This window comes from Pristis pectinata, chromosome 25 (assembly GCF_009764475.1).
Source record: "Pristis pectinata isolate sPriPec2 chromosome 25, sPriPec2.1.pri, whole genome shotgun sequence".
In the NCBI taxonomy this organism is placed as follows: domain Eukaryota; kingdom Metazoa; phylum Chordata; class Chondrichthyes; order Rhinopristiformes; family Pristidae; genus Pristis; species Pristis pectinata.
In genome coordinates, this window is record NC_067429.1 from 980096 (window position 1) to 997495 (window position 17400).

Genomic DNA, 17400 nt, shown 5'->3' on the forward strand with positions numbered 1-17400 from the left:
AATCAGGCCAACCATTGCCTGCACCTGATAAAACTCTCCTCAATCAGTCATGAGAGTATATGGGAACTCAAACGATAACAAAAGAACCTGATAAGAAAGTTTAGATACCACGAAAAGGTGACTGGGCTCAAGAAATTTCATAAAAACAATTTTGACCCTAGTTTTCCATCCTAAATGGAAACCTCCTTGTCTGGTCACCCAGGTTATCAATGACAGGACTGTGGTAATCGAGACTGGGAGGGGAAACAAGACTGTAAATAGATATGTCTCCATCGATGACATTAAACTTGCCTCAGCAGCGTTTATACCCCCAGAATGAGTTAGAACCCTTATATTAAAACTATATATGGTTCCACCATAGAACCTCCACATCCCGATGGGAGATAGGTGAGATGTATCGAACAGATAAGACATGCTTCGATCTAAAAAAAAACGTAAAAATTCCTTTCACTTGAAGAAGATCTCATAGATACATTACCCAGAAATAGTACTCCTGAAAAGGGTTGTTGTTTTTGGAGGAAGAAACACCCAAACTCCAGAAATAAATGTTGCTTTTGCTATATTTTTCTTTTAATATTTATGCTTATTACAGTATTATTCAGTGCTGCTTTACCTACCTTTTACTTTTAGCAGGTGAAGTAGCGTTTACCACAGAGATTGGCCTCATCTGGCTCGGATACCCTTAAACAATGACTCGTAAAATATTAGATCTAGGAGATCTGTGAGCAATGATGATTCCAATTTAAATGTCACCAAATAGTTCTTACCCCTTGGTTATATGTGGACCAATACATGTTGAAGGTGAACTAATAGAGGAATCTCTTGACATGGATCCCTCTACACTTGAAAGAAAAATATGGACACTGCTATGTTGTTGAATGGACCCAGTCATGGAGACATCACATTAACACGATTAGACTAGAAACATTGTGAGAAACCATTTTTTAACAATGATTCTTCCATGTTAGGCGGATATCTTATTGCACTTTCCCTTTATGGCAAACAAATATATGAACATACTTATTACAAAGACTTTAGATGTTTTCATTTCTCCAACTGAACCCGGGTTCAATTCCTGTCGCTGTCTGTCTGTACATTTTCCCTGTGTCTGCGTGGATTTCCTCCTGGTGCTCCAATTTCCTCCCACATTCCAAAGACGTACAGGTTAGGAAGCTGTGGGCATGCTATGTTGGCGCCAGAAGCATGGCAACACTTGCGGGCTGCCCCCCAGAACACCCTACGCAAAAGATGTATTTCACTGTGTGTTTCGATGTACATGTGACTAATAAAGATATCTTATTTTATCCTCTTCCAATGTTAACGGTAACATGACAATTTTCTGTACTACTGCTTTATTTTCTAAATGGTTCAGCGAGGCCCTTGATCCAGTTTTTGCATGGGAAGATGACATTGAAAGATGCACTGAAGCAGAAGTGCTCCTCCTGTTGAAACATTAAAGCCTGCAAGTTTTTGTGACTTCTGCTTTCTGTATACCGGGTCCACTCCAACTCCGCTGAGTCTAATGCCTCACCTGCGGCCACCATGGATCATCTCTCATCTGTCTGCTTCGGTATACACTACCTCATCCTCGCATTCTACCTGTTCCTAGGGTTCGTCCTCAACCCTGGAAGAGTGAAGAGCAGGGACCACCCTCCCCACATTATCCTTGCTCCCCTCCTTTTCTTAGTCCTGATCACTAATGTTGCATATGGCTATGCACGTTTCTTGCCTCATTTTGAGGCGGGTTGGGATGTGTCTGTAGTGAATAATTGGTCTAATAACACAATCCCATGAAAAGATGAGCCAACAAACATTTTCTACTCACTATTTGGATATTACATATTTATTTTCTAACATGGGTAACTTTTTATATATGGGTTATAATGTACTTTGTTAATATATTGTTAACTGCTAATGTTAGCGTTATACCATCATGGTTCACCTCATTAACTTTTATATTCAAATCAATATGTCTTACTATATCTTGTGTGTTATGTTTTACTATGGTAAAGTCTTACTAGGAGGAGAAAAGTGGCTACCCCTGGGGAATGCCATGCTCCTGATAACCTTTTTACCTATTTTGTTGCCATTTCATCAGAAACAGTGATGTAACCCTAGGCCTTTGAGGCCTACGAAGCATTATATTGTCACAAAGTTGAATTGTTTGGATGTATTTTGTTACTTACTATTTGGGTATAGGCACTTACTGCATATGCAACAATGCAACAGGTAGGACCACCAGGCTTACTGATACTGCCACTTGTGTTATACTTAATGTTACAAGAACAATTTACTGTATATATTCGGTTGACTAAATCTCATGGCCTGATAAAATGGACTGGGTTACCCTTGCTCAGTTAAAGTTTTCTGGAAAAAACACAAAGTTGGGAAGATGTATCACTATTTCCTCATCAGGCCCAATTCTTTACTTAAAGGAGAGAGACCTGGACATTTATATCCAGAGTGCAGAATCACCCAAATGGGAAGGAACTGCAGATGGTATGGTTGGTATCAGAATGCCAAGCCACAGCATATCCTTGGGTATTCATTCCCATGGGAGGGACATAACCAACCCATCCATCCTCACACCTTATTCTGGTCACCCAGTACAGACAGAATCCTTAACGGGAGTGCTGTCCCTTCCTTACCAATGTTTTTACCCTATACTTATACTGTTGAATCATGTAATTTATGAGTCTAATTTCTATAAACATAAGATTACCAATCCATAGGCAAAAGAAGATAGCATACAGTCTAAGGAAAAGTCACTAATTTGCTTACAAGATTCATTTTCAGAAAATCTAAATAAAAATCGTGTACAGCATCCAAAGAAACATGGACGCTCCTGTGGAAAGGAATGAACCACCTTCAGCTCAATAAAAGACATTACCAGCTGATGAGATTAACTAATGGTAACAAGAACAGTGATTCAAACTTGCATCGTCAATGGCGAGAACTGATTATGAAGAAGAAAAATTTTAAAGATGAACTAAAAATGGACTTGTAACATGAACATTGTGCGCTGTTGTCATGTGTTTATAAATGATTGGTGGTAAAAAGGTCCTCTGAGAGTTCAGAAATGTGTGCAGCTTAGATTAAGGAAGTGAATACTCTTACAAAGACATCACACAGAAACCCTTATATTGGGAAGTATTCAATGAGTCCTTTGAGCATCCACTCAAGGAAAGATCCTCTGGTACCGGTAGCCTACTGGAACAGTTGGTGGAGCGATAGTCTGCTCCCAAGGAGGAATCTTGTCAGGAGCTTGATCTCGAAACCAGCTTCCAGAAGGACCAGCTGGACTAGAAACCTTCGCTTAGCAAGAGGGGGGTGTGATGGATATTCACTGTCCAGGCCCCAAAAAGGCTTATTGCTAACCTCACCTTTTAGCACAACAGCATGACCTGTCCAAAGATCAAGAAGTGGTTGCTCATTGAGCTAAATCCCTTTTGCAAAAACAGCAGAGATTGTCCAAGGCTCGAGATGTTTGTTGTTTGCTGAGTTAAACTTCGAACCAATATTCCCTGCTCAGCCTCTTGACATAAACAAGAGAACAATGGGGTCAACATTTACTTAATTAAACACTCCAGTCACCTGGCCTGAAAATGTGGTTGATAAACATCACATGGCAATGATGTCGACTAAGTGAAAAATCAGTATAAATGTTAGAAAGCAGTCGGGGAGGGGGAATGACAGAGAGAAGGGGTTACAGCAAGAAGACCTAGAATTCATTCCTCAGCCTTGGTTTTTGCGACGGGCAACTTAATAACATAGAAACATAGAAAACCTACAGCACAATTCAGGCCCTTCGGCCCACAAAGCTGTGTTGAACATGTCCCTAACTTAGAGACCCATAGCCCTCTATTTTTCTTAGTTTCCATGTATCTATCAAAAGTCCCTTAAAAGACCCTATCATATCCACCTCCACCACCGTTGCTGGCAGCCCATTCCACGCACTCACCACTTTCTGAGTAAAAAAACTTACCCCTGACATCTCCCCTATATGTACTCCCCAGCACCTTAAACCTATGTCCTCCTGTGGCCACCATTTCAGCCCTAGGAAAAAGCCTCTGACTATCGACCCAATCAATGCCTCTCATCATCTTATATACCTCTATCAGGTCCCCCTCATCCTCCGTTGCTCCAAGGAGAAAAGGCCGACCTGCTTTCATAAGGCATGCTCTGCAATCCAGGCAGCATTCTTGTAAATCTCCTCTGCACCCTTTCTATGGTTTTCACATCCTTCCTGTAGTGAGGTGACCAGAACTGAGCACAGTATTCCAAGTGGGGTCTGACCAGGGTCCTATATAGCTGCAGCATTACCTCTCGGCTCCTAAATTCAATTCCACGGTTGATGAAGGACATACACCATATGCCTTCTTAACCACAGAGTCAACCTGTGCAGCTGCTTTGAGCGTCCTATGGTCTCGGACCCCAAGATCCCTCTGATCTGGGGTCCGACCTTGTTCACCTGCAACTTGTTGGTATGACGTTTTGTACTTGTGTTTGGAAATCCTTTGTAAGTTACAAGTTGTTAAGAATTACTTATTAGAATTAAACGTGTCTCAATAAACTGTGTTTAAACTGCTTTGTTAGCTGGAAGTACCTTCTCCTTGGTTGGGAGGAGGGACCCACGGCTTAAAACAGTGATTATTGACAGCTAGACCTTTCCGTAGAGACTAAAGTAGTGAAGTAAACTAGTCCTTGAAGAGTAGGTTGATATAGTGTAATCTCCCTACAGTGAGGGTAGACACTACAGTAGATACTTATGTCAGATGGAACTTAAAGTCTTGACTTAAGTTTAGAGCTCTTGGACAGTGCACTCAATATCATCACATCATTCACTGTGTAAAAAACACTTGGCCGCACATCTCCTTTGAACCTTCCCCCTTTCACCTTAAATATATGTCAGTATTAGACATTTCAACCCTAGGAAAGATACCAGCTGTCTCCTCTATCTATGCCACTCATAATTTCAGGTCTTCCCTCAGCCTCCGCTGCTCCAGAGAAAACAACCCGTTTGTCCAACCTCTCCTTATAGCACATGCCTTCTAATCCAGGGAGCATCCTGGTAAACCTCTTCTGCACCCTCTCCAAGGCCTACACATCCTTCCTATAATGCAGGCAACCAGAAATGAATGCAATATTCCAGATGCAGCCTAACCAGAGTTTTATAAAGCTGCAACATAACTTCCTGACTCTTGAATGCAGTGCCTCAACTAATAAAGGCAAGCATGCCATGTGCCTTCTTTACTGCCCTATCAACTTGTGCAGCCACTTTCAGGGAGCTACGGACTTGAACCCTGTACATCAACACTGCTAACTGTGTACTTTCCCTTATATTTGATCTCCCAAATTGCAACACCTCACACTCACCCTGATTAAGTTCCATCTGCCATTTCTCTGCCCATATCAGCAACTGATCTTTATCCTGCTCTATTCTTTGGTGATCTTCTATGTTATCCACAACGGTCCAATCTTTGTATCATCTGCAAACTTACTAACCACCTATCCACATTTTGAACCAAGTCACTTAGATATATCACAAACAGTAGAGTGGATCAATGTGGAACACCACTAGTCACGGACCTCCAGCCAGAATAAGATCAATCGACCACTACCCTCTTTCTTCAATGGGCAGGCCAATTTTGAATTCAAAATGGCCAAGTCTCTGTGGATCCCACGCATCTTAATCTTTACACAGAACAAAATCCATAAGGGGCAATTTGCCAAGAAGCAGATAATTTTTTCAGTTCAATAGAAAAATATTGGCCAGGATATCATTAAGAATATCCCAACTCTTGTATAACTGGATCTTTTACATCTACCTGTCAATCTCTTCTTTTAATGCCTCATCCAAAAGAGGATACCTGCAACACTTAAGAACTCTTTTGAAACTGCACTGAAGGATCAGCCTTCCACAAATGGCAAATTCAAACCAATTATTTGGATATTAATCTATGTAGTACAGGATAAGGGCAATGACCAAAATATGTGGGATTAAACTGAAACATTTACACAGTGTAGTTGGGCCATTCTGTATCATTCCAGGATTGGGTAACTCTTGCTGGAGTCAACTTCCTTCTGGCTTACGTATGAAGTTAAAATCAAACTGGGGATTCAACCATAGACATTCAAGAATGATGCAGATTAAGGAGACATTGTTACTTTTAAAGATTTGAAGAGGAAAGATTGGTGATAGGACAGAACTTTGGACACAGAGCAATGTTGGTTAGAGGTTATGTTTATTAAGCTATCAGAGAATGGGAATAAGGACCAGTTAGAAAAAACATAATATTAAAATTATAGCACATTTTGTTATTTCAATGATAAAACTATTTCTAATATCTGACTTGATTTATTGTTGTAATATTTGGGTGTTTGTTTCAGCATTACTAAGTAGGGTTGAACTTATTTTTGCATTAACCCATGGGTCTGCCTTCCTACATAAAGTCCTACGTGCTGAGGTACAGACTTTAAAGAAAAATAATGAAAGCAAACTTAAAGCTCTACTTACATAAAGCACATAGGCTTTTACAAGTCACAGGCATAGCTGTTAACGTAGTGGGACAACTGAATTATCTCATACAGCTTAAGAGCAAGAACACAGAAAGACTTGACAGAGCTAACAGACTTCCTTTTATAAGTGTATCCTTAAGAATTGTTCTCATCAAAGTGACATGACCACCCTGTTCAAAGACATGACATGGCTTGTTTTCTGATCTTTAAATGATATTTCCAGTTCTCAGTGAAAATATTTCTTGAACACTAATTCAGAACTGGATGACTTGCTGCAGACTTTCACACGTTAATGCTACAAATCCCAAGGAGAGCAGAGACAAAAACAAGAGCACTATGGTCATCAATACAATGACTTTAAAAACCTCAATTTATTAATCATGACCTATATTGTTACAGAATAAAATCTCCGGATAAAGCTGATTGTGGAGTAAAAGTATCTCACCTTTTATGTTTCTTCCTGTTGGGCCCACCCATATAAAATATGGATCCACTAATTCTTTTTCTGACAGTTCCTCAGTTGTACAGAGAAGAGAAGGACTATCAGAGTACATCTTCACATAAACTTTTACTAGAAAAACAATAAGAACTGTCAGCAATTATGTAACTGGAATACACAATGTACAACATAAACATTTCCAGGCAGGTTCTGTTCTTGAGGATGTCTGTAAACTGATTTTTCCGTAAGTCAGAAATATCTGTTTTCTATAGCTACCCATATTGTATTGCTCTGCATACACTTCCTATAATCCTTTCATTTCATGGAATATCTTCAATGTTCACCCTAACACTACCCATAATTAAACTAATGGAACATATACTGCATCCAGTTTTTTATTTAACATATTACTGTTATATTGAAAAATTCTTTAAAAAATCATGGAAGAATTTGCATAAAGTTTGATTTCCATAAGTTAGGTCTTCCGTAACCTGGGGAGCCCCTGTATTTTATTGCAAAATATCAGCATCCATATTTCTTTATACACCCTCTCCCTTTTCTTCTCCTGCCAGTGAAAACATTTCAATGGACTGAAGGACAGCAACACAGGAGTGAGACCATTATAGGTACACTGACAGATACTGAGACATCCATGTGGATATTGAGGCAGTCTGACACACTTTAAAGCATGGGCAGATGGAACACCACACTGAGTGGGATGCTGAGATAAAACAAGGGATAGTTACAGAAACAGACATGAAACCCTGAGGCAGCAAACGTGCCAATTTAATGGAAATATTGGAGACACAAGAGAATGCAGATAGTGGAAGCAAAAAACTTTTTTTCCTGGAGCAAAAAGCAAACAGCTGGAGGAACTGTCTGACCAGTTGAGTTCCTCCAATAATTTGTTTTTTGCTAATGGTAATATTGTTTTGTTGCCTTGCTACCAGTGACAGGAGTAATGGTAGATATTCAAAGTAGTTGATATGAAAATTAATTGAAGGATAAAGCTTATTATGTGAAAATACATGGGACTAAATTTATCATTATGAAGTATCATAGAATACTATTTATTAGTATATGTTGACAGGTAACAAGGATCAGTTCTGACTTAACTCAAATAAATTTAAGCATTCTTATTAATGTTACTTTGCCCAAAAACATATTAATAAACAAAATACTAATTAATACTTTATAGCAGCCATACAACATTTGATTTGTTGTTTTTCCTGTTGTGAGGCTGTGTCACTTTTCCCTTAATCATTGAAACTTGCATTATACCATTCTCATTGGTAACTGCCAGACATTGATCTTTCTTTACTCACTCATGCTATTAGTTACCTGGTTTGTTGCTGTTGCCATAAATTTGTGTGATTGTTTTATGTCCAGAGAGTTCATTGTTATTTTCTGTGGTTTCACTGAACTCATCAGATTTACCTATGTTAAAAAAAAACAAGCAGCTGTATTTTTTTCTGCCCACTGCTTAATTTTTCAACAGTAATTCACTGGCTCTGTTCCATTTGTCTCTTTAGGGATGAGGTGCACACATATCTGGTAACTTCCTGAATACAGACACAAAATTACACACTGGGTTTAGAAATTAAAACTAAGGAGTCACTTTGCAGTGAAGATCAGAGCTTTGCAATGTTTATGGATGGCTGTTTTTATCTTCCTCATTGAAGCCACTATCTTCCCTTTGGGTATGGATCTGCAATGCCAATACCAACTGCTAGTTTGCTCATTTCAACATGTATACAGTATATACAGAGGACCAATGATCAATTGCTGGCTTCCTGTTTCTCACCTGCAACACAATTGATCAGTAATTAAAAATAGGGAGGTAGGGTGGAGGGAGGGAGAGCTTCTCCACTCCACAGACATACAAGGCCCAGTAGAATTTTTAGTTGGGCCTGTGAATGTGTGGGCAGTCCATCTATCTGATTAGTCAAGAGGGAAATTAAAAATGCAAATGGTAGTCTTGTGCTAACTGTACAAATGGTACCATATAAGCACCACCAAACTACACTGAGTATTGCCAAAAGATGTCTGTGGATAGGCTGTTTAAAGGTTACCAGCAGAAAAACTTAATGCCAGAGAGTAGTGTGAACAACGATTGGCATGGGAAGAGTGCATGGAGGAATAGGGATGAATGGGTTAGAGATGGTAGGATATAGGGTGTATGTAGACAGAGTAAATGGGAAAGGGACGTATGGCGTAGATGGGCTGGGTACATGACATGTGAGTTTAGATGGGCTGGGATGGGATGAGTACACAAAATTGGGATAAATGCTGTGGTATTGAGGGAGATGTATACATGGGCTGGAGAGACATGGGATGGGAGGGGTACAGGCTAGGAACACCGGGAAGGTTAGGGAAGACACTGGAGGGGGGGCGATGGGATACAGGGTGGGGTTCTGGGGGCAGTGGGAGGGGGAAGGGATGTGGTGGGACACTGGGAGGGAGGGGGTCAACAGGCACTGTGAGGGGGGACGGGGGAGGTCACCGGGAGTAGGGGACGGGGGACACGGTGGGGGGGGGGAAAGATAGGGTGAGGCACCGTGAGGGGGGACGGGGATAGGGTGAGGCACCGTGAGGGGGGACGGGGGAGGGGGATAGGGTGAGGCACCGTGAGGGGGGGACGGGGGAGGGGGATAGGGTGAGGCACCGTGAGGGGGGACGGGGGAGGGGGATAGGGTGAGGCACCGTGAGGGGGGGACGGGGGAGGGGGATAGGGTGAGGCACCGTGAGGGGGGACGGGGGAGGGGGATAGGGTGAGGCACCGTGAGGGGGGACGGGGGAGGGGGATAGGGTGAGGCACCGTGAGGGGGGACGGGGGAGGGGGATAGGGTGAGGCACCGTGAGGGGGGGACGGGGGGGGGGGGACTCCGGCGGGGCCACGAACCCGAGGCCGGCCGCCCCGCTGTTTATTTTCAAACACCCGCCCCCAGCAGCTGCAGGGTTTTGCCCCCCCCCCAGGGCCAGTGTGAGCGGCCCGCAGCTGACGGGCTGCGCCTCACCTGGCACGGCGGAGAGCAGGATGGCCAGGGCGGCCAGCCGGAGCGGGTGCCCGCCAGCCTCGGCCCTCCCCATGGTCGGCGAAGCCACGAGCGTGCAGGCCGCGCACCAACCGCCGGGCGCACGCCACCGCGCCTGCGCACAGCTGAGCGCGGGAAAGCCACGGCGCAGGCGCCGGTTTGGCGCCCACTCAATGCGGCTGCGCAAGGCGGCCACTGACGTCAGTGCGATCGCTTGAAGTGGCGGTTGTGCCTGTGGTTCCTCGCTAACGGCTTCTTTTAACGGTCAAACACGACTAACGTGGGCAGTTTGTTACATTTTGCCCAAAGTATTCCTGTTATATTTAAATCCGGCGTTATACTTTCGAGGCTGGGAATAATCTGCTAATTTCGCGCTCTTCTCCCGCCTTTTGACATACCCCGCCTCCCGAGTGGGGGTTCGGTCAGGTGACCGCGTGACGTCATGCGCCGCGCTCACCGTTTCCCCGCCCACCCGCGCGGGGACGCGCAGAATCCAGATGCCTGGCATCGGCGTCTTTACGCAAAGTATCCCAGTTACGTGGTGGCGTCACGGAAGAGCGGAAGCGTGCGTGGATGGATTCTCCCGCCTGCCGCCCGCTGTGAATGTTTCCATGTGAAATTGCAACAGCGCGGCGCACACGTGGAGTCGGCGACGCGGCGGCACAGCGCAGGTTAGCCCCAGCTCGGCGGGATCCCGACACCTACTCACTGGGATTGGGAATGGTTTCGGGCACATCCCGAATTTAGGATTGCATCAAATTTATGAAATGCAAACTTGAAGGTTAGGAATAGTCTTGGGTGGAATTTCTAAAGAAAATGTTTAAATAGAGGTGGGGAATTTATTAACCAGTTAGTATTTGCTTTGTTTCTTTTGCTTTGGTTAGAAGTTCCGCGTTGGGATCCCGTGACAAAAACGCGATCTGATGTTGGTCGAAGCTTAGACAGTAGATTACAAATTGTGGCAGTCTACAGAAGTGCAAACAGGATATTGATTAAGCTTTTGAATTAACGCCGGCGATATTTTAATATTTCATTTACTTTTAACTTCATATTTGTCTAAAGGATAGTAGATCGATGGGTTAGCAGAAAGGATGAGAATGTGGCGAAGGTCTTGCGTGACATTATTTGAATGTTTGTGTATTTGGGGATGTTGTAAATAACGTGCGGCATGTTGCTGTCTTGAAAAGAGCCGCTTAATATAATTGTTGTGATGACTTCGGTGTAATCGATTGTGTGTAATGTATCTAAATGTGTTAGAATAATTTAAAGCTCTTTTTAAGACATTTCAATGTATTTGAATTGTTCAATGAAATTATGCAATATTCTTTTGAAGAATGTCTTTTGTAAAGCCAGCTTCCTCTAGAGACCAAGATTATATAAATACTAAAGGCTAGAAATCGGAAATAAAGAAGGAAAATGCTGAAATCGCTCAGTATTCGTTGAGGGCACGGAGCAAGGGACGCTTCACGTACAGTCCTGTTGACAAAAGCCGCAGATGCTGGCTGGTCTTCCTGACACTTCGAGTATCTCTTATTTGTGGAGGTCTCATCTTTGAACTTTGCCATTGTGGTCTTGGCCTTAGTACAAGTGCGTTTTTCACCTAGCGATGCGAGGAACGAACTTTCGTAAACTTTTAAACGTATTTAGCACGGGAGGGTCGGTCTGAAATGGTACGGAAAATTCAGAAGGTTTCAGGGCGTACTCGCTCATGCGAATAGTAATTGTGATTTTTACGGTGAAGTATGTTGCTTTGGAAGTGCCTTTCTTTAATGGGAAGTATTTTCCCTAAAGAATAAAGAATTTGTTTGTTTCTAATGTAAAACATAAGCCTATATATTTTTTTAAAGACTTTCTCGTAAATCATCTTGCATCAGGCCTGATTCCCGAAATTGCATCCTTTGAATGGAATTGAGTAAGCACCAGTATTTCTGGATCCCGTCCTGTAAATCCTTTGAAGTAACCCAATTGAGCGATTTTTACATGGTGCACCCTAGGATTAGAATTTGTTGATAGCTTCGATAAAGATCAGTCATTATGTGAGATGATCCCTTGCAGGGTTCGAAATTAGATTCCAGTGGAAGCACCTTGCACTATGTGGTGGTTTGTACATCCCAACCTCATCAGTACCACCTTGGTATCTTCCCTCACCCACAGGAGGCGCTGGGTGCATGGGTGGGGAAGCCATTTTAATTGCCACCCAGTGCTGTGCTGCAGGGGAGTCTGAGATTATCTTCAGCACCACAATGGGGCAGGGCTCTCATCAGCAGCTCGTAAAGCCTTTAGCACTAATGATAACAATAGGTTCATCCAAAAGTGAAATTGACTATAATAAATCCAGAGAACAAAATCACAGGTGATCTACCTGCGCTCAACTTCAAGAGTGGACATTTTCTAATCACTTTTTTTGATAATATACTGGGTTTTAAGAATTATGTCCTATATCATTAAGTTAAAGATAGTTGCACAATAGTGGAGCAACACACAAAGGCACTGGAGGAACTCAATGGGTCAGGCAGCATCTATGGAGGGAAATGGACAATAGACCTTTCAAGGGAGACCCTTCATCTGGACTGTCTCCATTTTGCACAATAGTGGTCTGGTTCATGAGTAGTATACTGTGTTAGATGCCCTACTGTCTCTTGATCATAACGTGTATCATGGAGATACAAAGGACTGCAGATGCTGGAATCTAGATGAATCTATGAACACTGCCAGGAGAATTCCAAGCTCAAACTAGAGGAACAGCACCTCATTTTCCATCTTGGAACCTTGCAGCCTAACAGCATGAACTCAAATTACTTTAATTCCCTCCCCCCCCCCCCATGATTCTTTTCTCCCTTTCCCAGCCTATCTCCCTTTTTTCTACCTCTTTATTTTCCTCTCTCTCCTTACCTTTGACCCATCCCCCGGTGGATCTGCTCTCCCCTCCTCCCCCGCACCTGCCTATCACTATCTCTTACCTGCATCTACCTATCACCACCTTGTGCCCACCCCGCCTCCCCTCTTTTGTCCACCTATCACTGCTCTGCTTTTCCCTCCTACATATTGGGCTTCCCCTTTTCCTATCTTCAGTCCTGAGGACAGATCCTGACCCAAAACATTGACTGCTTGCTTTCTCCACGGATGCTGCCTGGCCTGCTGAGTTCCTCCAGCATCCTTGTGTTTTTCATGTATCATGGAGATGATGTCAAACAGAGACAATTAAAGAATCTGAAGCAAATTTATAGCAATCTCCAACATCTCTTGATGCAGCTTGCAGAGAGCTATTATTAGCAAAGTTTCACTCTCCTGGCCCCAGTTGTTAAGTCTGAAGTGATCATTTGTTAATAGCTGTCTGGACGTATACAATTCTGGAATGGAATGACAAGGATCTTCTGAAAAGCAGGAATCTTTTGTGATTGTACTAACCCTCAGACTGCTCTGCTGAAATGTACCTTGTTCTGTGTTCAGCAGATGCACATTAACCTGCTGATTACAGCACTTCTCTTTTGTTTCGGATTTTCAGGATTTAGTTTTTGTTTTCCAATTTAGGCCTTCAGATAAAATTGGTTTTACATATCCAAATGGTCTTTTGAAAAAGGTTATATGAGCTATCTCATCCAATAATTACTCAGGAATATCTTGGGTAGCTACCTGCTCTCCAACATGGAAATGCTTTGATTCAGATTTACTGACCTATTACTGCCTATGTACCTAGAGTAACTTGCTCTGGAACAGGAATGAAGCTGAAAAGTGTTGTAAAACATGAAGTGTGTCTTGTAGATGGCTTGCATTATATTGCATCAACATACCATGTTGAATGTCAAATACAATAAAGAGCAAACCTAACAAAAATCTACCAAATTCAGCTTTGACATTTTCAGTTCACCAACTTTAAGAACTTTTTTGCAGAGTGCCAAATTTGTAAAGTAGTACTTCGTGACATCACTCCTGAATGGTCTTGCTGTAATTTTAAGATTGTCTCCTTGCTCTGGATTTTTCTTTCAGAGGAAATAGTTTCATCCTACCTACTTCTATTAATTCTTTTAATCAATTGTATCACTTCTTTATCTTGTTCAATGAAGTATGACTGCAGTTCAATTCATCCAGTATTCGTGATTTAACCTTTTTAGTCTCAGTATCACTCTGATGAATGTGTCCTGGACCCAATCTTCTATGTTTATGAAACCTTCCTGAGATGATGCCTGGTGTGAATGTACCATATCTTCAGTCTAACCAGTGCTTTATATAACCATGATATGATGTCCATCCCTTTGTATTCCAGGCGTCTTAAGGTAAAGATAAACGTTAAATTATCAATGGAGTATAGAAACACTCCCTTCAGCCCAACTCATCCGTGCCGTGAGGTGCCTTCCTGAGCTAGTCCCATTCGCCTGCATTACATCCACATCCCTCTAAACCTTTTGTATCCAGGTACCTTCCAATTGCATCTACCATTTCCTTTGGCAATTCGTTCCATATACCCATCACCCTCTGTGTGAAAAGCTTGCCCCTTGTGTCCCCTTTCCCCTCTCACTTTAACCCTGTGGCCTCTAGTTTTAGATTCCCCTGCCCTGGAAAAATGCTGTGCCCATCCACCCTATCTGTGCTCATCATGGTTTTATAAACCTCTATAAGGCCATCCCTCAGTCTCGTTCGCTCCAGAGAAAACAGTCCCAGTCTGTCCAGTGTCTCCTTTGTAACCCCAGCCCTCCAGTCCTGGCAACATCCTGAATCTCTTCTGCACCCCCTCTAGCTTAATGACCTCCTACAGCGTAATGACCAGAACGGCGCACAATACTGAGTGCAGTCCTGTACAGCTGCATCATGAAGTCCCAGTTACTCAAGTTTAATTATTTTTATGCTGCTCACCAGTTTTGTGATTTCTGTTCCTGGAACTCGGAATCTCTGGGCTCCCTCTCAGTTCCAAACTTTTGACTATTCAGAAAGTACTTTGATCTTTCTTGATTCCAAAGCGGTTGACCTCTGTTGTCCCCATATTGAATCCATCTGCTTCAGTTTTGCTCTGTCCCTATGCAGGTCCCTGTTCCAAATTACACTGCTTGCTTTATCACCTAACAGTACAGGTGGCTGGGAAACAATATTGGTCACATTTTGCCAACTGGAGTATGTATCTACTACCTCTAATCTTTCTTCTATCTGTCAATCAATTCCTTGTCCATGCCAAAAGTGGAGTGTAATTGAATGCCCTCTGGGAGTTCATGTAAATAGGGAAATTTCCAAGGATGTTACTTGTATCTTACAAGTCCATGCTGATGCAACGTCTCCTCCAGACATTGCTAATACAACACTGAATCCAGTGAAAAAAGCACCTGTGCTGTTTAGAACGGGTTTAAATAGCTTAAGCTGAAGATAAAGTCAATTGCAAGTCAGAAGGGAAACCAAGCAGAAAAGCAAAAGCTGCTCATCTCTGTGGAGGGAAGTTGTTGAAATTCCATTGAATTTTCTCCAGATTTGTCATTTAAAACCAAACAGAATACCTCCTGCAATTTACTTTGAACCCTGAGGATGAATCCTAGTGCTCAGCAGATATCTTTATACAGATCTTAGGCAGTGGGTGAGGCAGGTACAATAATATCATTTAAGAAGCACTTGGATAGGTACATGGAGGGGAGGGTCTTGGAGGTATATGGGCCGGACGCAGGAAATTGGGACTAGCTGGGTGGGCACCGTGGTCGGCATGGACTGGTTGGGCTGAAGGGCCTGTATCCATGCTGTATTGCTCTATGACTCTATGAGATCTTGCAATACTACAAGTACTTTTCTAAATGCAGATCTTGTACCCCACAATTCAGAACCTGTGCCTTTTCTACATTTTGGATTTCTAAGCCATAAATGTTTGCTTCATTACATTAATCAGTTTATTGGATTTATGATTTTTCACACTGGCAGAAATCTTCAATGGTTCATGCTATCCTCAAAAGAATGGAAATGTGAAGCATGTTCTGTGAGTTAGTTTTACATATGAATAGTAATTTGAATACTACCAAAAATTTATGGATTGGGAATATATATAATCAAATATGCAAGATGTAAAAAAATAAGTTTACAGATATATTTATAAATAATGATGATGAGGGATTGCTCTTGTTTGAGGAGCTCAACTCAAGGGAGAAAAATGAAGACTGCACACTTCACAACCTTGGGTTTATCCAACATGCTGTACAAGTATTTTTTCCAGTGTTATTGGAAAAAAAAGCAAAATTCTGGCAAATCCAGGGAGCCTTGAGCTTGTTTTAGTTCTCATTGTGATCACGGCTGATCTGTATTATAAAAATAATTATTTACATTTGTTTACTACCTGAAGCATGATGGAAAATCTGAAGAGCTTTATGAGAGTTTTATCAAACAAAGTTTGATGCAGGGTCATACTAAAACAGTTAACCTAAAGCTTGGTGAAAGAAAAAGGTTTTAAGTAGGGTGTTGTAGAGGAAAGGGATGAGAAGTTGATGGAGGGAATTCTCAGAGCTTAGGTCTTTGGCTGATTAATTACATCTACCTGTCTTATTTTCACATCCTTTTATACCCTGGTTATCAAAAATGGAATCAATTTCGGATTTAAAATAAATAATTAGTTATTAGTTAATGCTTCCTGTGGGAATGAGTTCCAACAGTCATTACTTTTAGAACTGTTTCCTAACTTCTCCCATAAGCCACCTGCCTCTGATTTTGAAGTTTGACCAAGTGTCCTAAGCGACAGCGCCAATGGGAAAATATTTATCTCTGTGTACCCCATTAATTGCTGTTAAAATTCTGATTACTTCAAACAAGTAGCCCATTATCCTATATTGGGAATATAAGCCAAGTTATTGCAATTGGTATTGGTTTATGAGTGTCACTTGTACTGAGGTACAGTGAAAAGCTTGTCTTACAAACCGATCGTACAGGTCAATTCAGTACACAGTGCATTTACATTGAGTTAGTACAGAGTCCCTCGATGTAGTACAGGTAAAAACAATAACAGTAGAGTAAAGTGCCACAGCTACAGAGAAAGTGCAGTGCAATAAGATGCAAGGTCACAACAAGGTAGATCGTGAAGTCATAGTCCACCTCATTGTATAAGGGAACCGTTCAACAGTCTTATCATAGTGGGGTAGAGGCTGTCCTTAAGTCTGGTGGTACGTGCCCTCAGGCTCCTGTATCTTCTACCCGATGGAAGAGGAGAGAAGAGAGAATGTCCTGGGTGGGTGGGGTCTTTGATTATTCTGGCTGCTTCGTCAAGGCAGCGAGAGGTAAAGACAAGAGTCCAAGGAGGGGAGGCTCATGTCTGTGATGCACTGGGCTGTGTCCACAACTCTCTGCAGCTTCTTGCAGTCTTGGGCAGAGCAGTTGCCATACCAAGCTGTGATACATCCAGATAGGATGCTTTCTGTGGTGCATCGGTAAAAGTTGGTGAGAGTCAAAGGG

The 17400-nt window shown here is 42.3% G+C and overlaps 2 protein-coding genes across 3 annotated transcripts in view; one reads left to right on the forward strand and one right to left on the reverse strand.

The window, feature by feature from the left end:
* Nucleotides 1–10074, reverse strand: part of LOC127582989 (zona pellucida-binding protein 2-like) — a 47069-nt gene extending 36995 nt beyond the window's left edge. Inside the window, exons 1-2 of the mRNA XM_052038664.1 lie at nucleotides 9976–10074; nucleotides 6965–7090 (exon numbers count right to left, since the gene is read on the reverse strand). Of these exons, the coding sequence (XP_051894624.1) occupies nucleotides 6965–7090; nucleotides 9976–10048 (199 nt within the window). The 5' untranslated portion in view covers nucleotides 10049–10074. The remainder of the gene's footprint in view (nucleotides 1–6964; nucleotides 7091–9975) is intronic.
* A 499-nt stretch (nucleotides 10075–10573) lies between these two features.
* Nucleotides 10574–17400, forward strand: part of LOC127583066 (zinc finger protein Aiolos-like) — a 153954-nt gene continuing 147127 nt past the window's right edge. For both annotated transcript variants that reach the window (XM_052038792.1, XM_052038794.1), the window contains exon 1: nucleotides 10574–10664. The gene's annotated coding sequence lies outside the window, so the exon portion shown is untranslated. The remainder of the gene's footprint in view (nucleotides 10665–17400) is intronic.